Source organism: Rattus norvegicus, chromosome 1 (assembly GCF_021556685.1).
Source record: "Rattus norvegicus strain SHRSP/BbbUtx chromosome 1, alternate assembly SHRSP_T2T, whole genome shotgun sequence".
Taxonomy (NCBI): Eukaryota; Metazoa; Chordata; class Mammalia; order Rodentia; family Muridae; genus Rattus; species Rattus norvegicus.
The window spans coordinates 175,389,097-175,396,567 of NC_141534.1; the positions used below are offsets into that span (position 1 = coordinate 175,389,097).

At 41.3% G+C, this 7,471-nt stretch overlaps 1 protein-coding gene across 1 annotated transcript; it reads left to right on the top strand.

Annotated features, from left to right (window-relative positions):
• Nucleotides 1–3,138: 3,138 nt before the first annotated feature.
• Nucleotides 3,139–4,083, top strand: Or5p69 (olfactory receptor family 5 subfamily P member 69). Its single transcript, NM_001000229.1, is given in 1 exon segment — nucleotides 3,139–4,083. A coding segment is annotated over 1 exon segment (945 nt).
• The last annotated feature ends 3,388 nt before the right edge of the window (nucleotides 4,084–7,471 follow it).

The following is a 7,471-nucleotide window of genomic DNA, read 5'->3' on the forward strand; positions in this document are numbered from 1 at the left end:
ATAAATATCCGTTAAGTCCATTTGGCTCATGACTTCTCTTAGTCTGTCGACATCACTGTTTAATTTCTGTTTCCATGATCTGTCCATTGATGAGAGTGGGGTGTTGAAATCTCCCACTATTATTGTGTGAGGTGCAATGTGTGTTTTGAGCTTTAGTAAGGTTTCTTTTACATATGTAGGTGCCCTTGTATTTGGGGCATAGATATTTAGGATTGAGAGTTCATCTTGGTTGATTTTTCCTTTGATGAATATGAAGTGTCCTTCCTTATCTTTTTTGATGACTTTTAGTTGGAAATTGATTTTATTTGATATTAGAATGGCTACTCCAGCTTGCTTCTTCTGACCATTTGCTTGGAAAGTTGTTTTCCAGCCTTTCACTCTGAGGTAGTGTCTGTCTTTGTCTCTGAGGTGTGTTTCCTGTAGGCAGCAGAATGCAGGGTCCTCGTTGCGTATCCAGTTTGTTAATCTATGTCTTTTTATTGGGGAGTTGAGGCCATTGATATTGAGAGATATTAAGGAATAGTGATTATTGCTTCCCGTTATATTCATATTTGGATGTGAGGTTATGTTTGTGTGCTTTCATTCTCTTTGTTTTGTTGCCAAGACGATTAGTTTCTTGCTTCTTCTAGGGTATAGCTTGCCTCCTTATGTAGGGCTTTACCATTTATTATCCTTTGTAGTGCTGGATTTGTAGAAAGATATTGTGTAAATTTGGTTTTGTCATGGAATATCTTGGTTTCTCCATCAATGTTAATTGAGAGTTTTGCTGGATACAGTAATCTGGGCTGGCATTTGTGTTCTCTTAGGGTCTGTATAACATCAGTCCAGGATCTTCTGGCCTTCATAGTTTCTGGCGAGAAGTCTGGTGTGATTCTGATAGGTCTCCCTTTATATGTTACTTGACCTTTTTCCCTTACTGCTTTTAATATTCTTTCTTTATTTTGTGCGTTTGGTGTTTTGACAATTATGTGACGGGAGGTGTTTCTTTTCTGGTCCAATCTATTTGGAGTTCTGTAGGCTTCCTGTATGTCTATGGGTATCTCTTTTTTTAGGTTAGGGAAGTTTTCTTCTATGATTTTGTTGAAGATATTTACTGGTCCTTTGAGCTGGGAGTCTTCACTCTCTTCTATACCTATTATCCTTAGGTTTGATCTTCTCATTGAGTCCTGGATTTCCTGTATGTTTTGGACCAGTAGCTTTTTCCGCTTTACATTATCTTTGACAGTTGAGTCAATGATTTCTATGGAATCTTCTGCTCCTGAGATTCTCTCTTCCATCTCTTGTATTCTGTTGGTGAAGCTTGTATCTACAGCTCCTTGTCTCTTCTTTTGGTTTTCTATATCCAGGGTTGTTTCCATGTGTTCTTTCTTGATTGCTTCTATTTCCATTTTTAATTCCTTCAACTGTTTGATTGTGTTTTCCTGGAATTCTTTCAGGGATTTTTGCGATTCCTCTCTGTAGGCTTTTACTTGTTTATTAATGTTTTCCTGTGCTTCCCTAAGTGTGTTCAGGTCTTTCCTGAAGTCCTCCAGCATCATGATCAAATATGATTTTGAAACTAGATCTTGCTTTTCTGGTGTGTTTGGATATTCCATGTTTGTTTTGGTGGGAGAATTGGGCTCCGATGATGGCATGTAGTCTTGGTTTCTGTTGCTTGGGTTCCTGCGCTTGCCTCTCGCCATCAGATTATCTCTAGTGTTACTTTTTTCTGCTATTTCTGACAGTGGCTAGACTGTCCTATAAGCCTGTGTGTCAGGAGTGCTGTATACCTGTTTTCCTCTCTTTCAGTCAGTTATGGGGACAGAGTGTTCTGCTTTCGGGCATGTAGTTTTTCCTCTCTACAGGTCTTCAGCTGTTCCTGTGGGCCTGTGTCTTGAGTTCACCAGGCAGCTTTCTTGCAGCAGAAAATTTGGTCTTACCTGTGGTCCCGAGGCTCAGGTTCGCTCGTGGGGTGCTGTCCAGGGGCTCTCTGCAGCGGCAGCAACCAGGAAGATCTGTGCCGCTCCTTCCGGGAGCTTCAGTGCACCAGGGTTCCAGATGGTCTTTGGCTTTTTCCTCTGGCGTCCGAGATGTGTGTGCAGGGAGCAGTCTCTTCTGGTTTCCCAGGCCTGTCTGCCTCTCTGAAGGTTTAGCTCTCCCTCCCACGGGATTTGGGTGCAGAGAACTGTTTATCCGGTCTGTTTCCTTCAGGGTCCGGTGGTGTCTGTGGCAGGGGTCCTGCCGCTCCTGGGCCCTCCCCCACGGGAGCCCAGAGGCCTTATACAGTTTCCTCTTGGGCCAGGGATGTGGGCAGGGGTGAGCAGTGTTGGTGGTCTCTTCCGCTCTGCAGCCTCAGGAGTGCCCACCTGACCAGGCGGTTGGGTCTCTCTCTCACCGGGTCTGGGAGCAGAGAGCTGCTGCGGGCCGGGATCCGCGGGTGTGGGACTTCCGGTAAACACAGAACGTGCCCGGTTCTAGAGAAATTCTGCTTCCGTGTGTCCCAAGCTCACCAGGCAGCTTTCTTGCAGCAGAAAATTTGGTCTTACCTGTGGTCCCGAGGCTCAAGTTCGCTCGTGGGGTGCTGCCCAGGGGCTCTCTGCAGCGGCAGCAACCAGGAAGCCATTGTTACTTTCTTAAAGCTCACTTTATTTATTTATTTATTTATTTATTTATTTATTTATTTATTTATGTGAGGGGGTGGTATTGGTAACATAGCATACATGAGGATAGCAAAGAAAACCTTCAGGAGTTGGTTCGCTCTTCCCATCTTGTAAGTTCTAGGAGTCACACTGTAGCTGTGAGCTGTAGCTTGAGAATAAGAATCTTTATTTTCCAAGTCATTTCACTGGGCCAAGTCTCAAAAATTTAAATTTTATCATTCAGACAATTGGATACGTATTACTGTAATGAATGTAAATAAGCATTTTGATTTTTACTACATTTCTAGTATTTCTGCTTAAATAATTTGAAGGAATTATTACGCATAAATGTACAAACTGGCAATCTCAGTAAAACATCCATTATTGATGCAATTTAAAATGGTATATTAGTTAAGAATGTTTCTGTGGTCAGTATTAAATGAAAGGAAAAACCTATTTGTAAGTCCCTTCCTGTACTTTCTTCATCACAGCCCTGATCTGGCATCAACTACACTGCCCCATGGCTTTCCTAGAAGATGGGAATCACACTGCAGTGACAGAGTTCATTTTATTAGGCTTAACAGATGACCCAGTCCTTAAAGTCATTCTCTTCACCATCATCCTGTGCATATATGTAGTAACCATGTCTGGGAACCTCAGCACCATCCTTCTCATCAGAGTCTCCCCCCAGCTCCATCACCCCATGTACTTTTTTCTCAGTCACTTGGCTTCTGTAGACATAGCTTATTCATCTTCTGTCACACCTAATATGCTTGCCAACTTCCTGGTGAAGCAAAATACCATCTCCTACCTCGGATGTTCTATTCAGTTTGGTTCAGCTGCTTTCTTTGGGACAGTTGAATGCTTCCTTCTAGCTGCCATGGCTTATGATCGCTTTGTAGCAATCTGTAACCCACTGCTTTATTCCACCAAAATGTCCACACAAGTCTGTATCCAGTTGGTTGTAGGATCTTATATAGGTGGGTTTCTTAATGCTTCTTCCTTCCTCCTTTCCTTCTTTTCCTTTATCTTCTGTGGACCAAATAGAGTCAATCACTTTTTCTGTGATTTTGCTCCTTTGGTGGAGCTCTCCTGTTCTGATGTCAGTGTCTTTGTAGTTGTTACCTCATTTTCTGCTGGCTCAGTTACTATGCTAACAGTGTTTGTCATAGCCATTTCCTACACCTACATCCTCATCACCATCCTGAAGATGCGCTCCACTGAGGGTCAGCACAAGGCCTTCTCCACCTGCACCTCCCATCTCACTGCAGTCACTCTTTTCTATGGGACTGTAATGTTCATCTATGTGATCCCCAAGTCCAACTACTCCACTGATCAGAAGAAAGTGGTCTCTCTGTTCTACATGGTGGTGATCCCCATGTTGAACCCCCTTATCTATAGCCTTAGAAATAATGAGATTAAGGGTGCTCTGAAGAGACTGCTTGATAAGAAAATATTTTCTTAGACTCATCTGTTGCTTTATAAAACCTAATATAATAATGGCAAGGGCCCCAGAATAATGGGATCATCATCTCAGATTTGATCATTTACCTTCTTGTTAGTCCTTTTGTCCTTATCTCCCCCTTCTCCCTGTATATATATCTTTTACTGCATTTCTCTTTTGTATTTTTATTGTGTTTTGGAAAATATAATACATAGTATGGTGTATTATATATTACATTTTGTATATAGTACTGTGTGTGTGTGTGTTTTCACCCTCTTTCCGAATTCTTTTCATTATAACTCCATCTCCTACACATCCAACTACTCTTTTTTGCTAAACTGTCTTGTGCTATCTGTACATAGTAAGATATTTAGGCTTTGACTGAAGTATGGTTAACATGACAGGGGCTGTACCCTTATATAAAACTGACTTTCCTTCTTCTGTAAGACATCAGTTGCCAATAACTCCACAACTACCAGTGACATCAGGCCTATGTTCCCTCTCCATGCTGAGATTTTGCCTGGTTTGAGCTTGTGCATGTTAACACAGCTAACATGAGATTATATTAGCAATGATTCTCTTGTGTCCTGAAAACATTGTTTATTTGTAGTCCTCAACCAGCTCTGGCTCCTGTATTCTTTCGAGTCACATTCTCATGATGCTTCCTGAGCTTGGAAAGAAAGAGTTATGATATAGATGTTCCATATAGTGCTAAGCCATAGTAATCGCCAAAGTCTCTAAGTATCTGCACATTGATAAATTAATGTTAATCACAATCTACTACAAAAAGAAGCCTGCTGATGAGAGTTGGGAGATGTACTGATTTATGGGTACAATGATAATTCATTGCAAGCTGGTTTGATACTACATCCATTTAGAGAAATCAAGATAATGTGCTGTTCCCTAGGTGAAGTAGAAGTTTCTGAGTTTTTTTAAAGCTCAGTTGTGTCATGTAGTGTTTTTCTGGAAGCTGTCTTATGAGAGAGCACATGATGTTTTTCTTGAAGCTGTCTTGTGAGAAGGCATGTGATGTTTTGCTGAAAACGGATACTTGAGAGGGTATATGATGTTTAGAAAGAATATAAGTAGAACCCCAGAAACAGTGAGAGGATGTTCTTGCATTGCTATGCCATGCAGTGCTTCACTGGTCTTTGTTGATCTTGGCTTCATAGAGAGAAACACACCAAAGAACTTCTCATGGTATTCCAGCTGATTTTGGCCACTTCTGCTGACTTACACTGATTCAGCAGAATGTTGCATTTTCTGTTGGATTGAGCCACCCCTACTCTTTCATGTTTATATTTTTTATTAAACTGGACTGCTGGTATTTTGACAATGAAGAGTGGGAATGCCTCAAGGTACTACTTCTAAATAGATACAAATTCTCCTTTTCCTACTAACCTTCTTTCTCTCCTATTTCTGATGGGTATGCTAGAAGGGAAGTTGAAGCATTTAAGAACCTCAAATAGAGGTTTTGAAAGCTCACACCTAGGCTCTATGACCTGCTTAGCACAGGTTTTGGCCCTGATAGTAGTGTTAGGTATGATTTTTATCTTGTGAAGTTAGACCTAGATACAGTAAGAAAGTTGTTGTTTATTCCTATGGGTTTTTTGTCACCATAGCAATAGAAGGTGTCTTTCCCAGCTAGTGGTTATTGTACTTGATATATTCACAATACAAATTGTACAACACAGATTTTTAAAACATTGTTATATTAGGCCATAGATATTTTAAAATCTTTCCATTCACTTTTGAATAGAATCCAGATATTCATTTTTCCCTTAAACACTTAATATGATCCTGCTTTAATACTACTTGCCTCTTGGGGACTTCATTGCAAGCCTACAAAGGCTAACAACTCGCACTCATGCCACAGCTATCTTTACTATGCATATCTTTATTTTTCTTTCCCACTGCATTCTTTGTTTTAAAAGTTTAGTGATTCTCTAGTGTACTCTCCACTGAACAATTAATTTCAAGAAAATTGTTTTATTCAGTAACAGAACTTTTGTATGTACTTGGTTCAACAATAAAATAAATACAAAACAAAAACATGTAGATGGATTTAATGGGTCAATGGTTGTCCTGTATCTATCTGTAAAATAATTTCAAAGATCTGACAGAATATTCCAGAAAGAACTTTTCATAAAGAATAAGGGCTCTTCTGACTTTTGATGTCTATGTGTTGTTGTACATAAAGGACATATGGAACCTTTTGCCACCTGCAGAAGTCAGGAGAACGGACCACGAGGTCGTGAGAGTAGGAAAGCACTTGAAAGAGTGGACCCAGCCCCTAGCCTTGGCAACAGTGTAGCTGGACATGATGGTGGAGGTTATGGGTGAGTCAGCCCTGGGGATGTGTAGGTAGAAGAGCTGGACTACTGCCTCAAAGGGAGTAGAGCACTAGTAGAGCAGACTTTGCACTTTTACTAAACAGCACAGTAATGTTGGTTGGCCCTGGAGGCATGGGTGCTGGAGAGCCAATGCTGAGGCTATGAGATCAGGAGGGCTGACTCTGCCAGCTGAAGATGGGGATATTGTTAGCCTAGCCAGATGAGGACAGGAGATCTCAGTTCAGTTAACATCCAGGCTCAGGTCCAGTATTTCTTACCCCTAAATCTATATCATCTGCGAATAGTTGGAACATAAGAAAGGGCCAAGCCTGCTGTCATAAAGCTCCATGACACAAGGCAACAACAAGATAAGCATGAGGAGACCCAGTGAGGGTGTAATATTTATGGTATCACAGAAGCCAGAGATCTTGAACCTGACCATTAACTCACTGCAGTGAACATTTGCAAGTTAAGATGTGGGGACAAAGCAGTAAATGTAACATATACTATGACATACTATAACTCCAAAAAATACATAGTTTCCATGTTTTCGCTCGTTCTCTCTCTCTCTCTCTCTCTCTCTCTCTCTCTCTCTCTCTCCCTCATTCTCCCCCTCCCTCTCCGTGTGTGTGTGTGTGTGTGTGTGTGTGTGTGTGTGTGTGTGTGTACTTTTTATTTTGGGGAAAATTTGAAAATATGAAGGGTGGATATGAGGGGTGAAATGATTAGCAGGGCCGGGAGGTCTGATGCAAAACACAGAAAAAAGGAGTTACAGAAAAGACTTCTTTTAGGACTTTTTAAAAATTTCCTACTATGAAACATATCAATTTTCTTACAAGAAATTAGTACCAGATTCCCCAACCAGTAAGAGACCTGCACACCTTCCAGTTCCTAACTGTGTCAGGAATAAATCTCCAATGCTGCACCCTATCCCACATAACACACATCCCAGTTGTAGCTCAACTCCCGAGGCATTCTGACACATCCAGGATCACAGGATCACAGGAACCCCAGGGTCAAAAGGTGAGGCTCCAGTCAGAGACAGGGAAGCCAGATAACATCAGATATGACCAGAT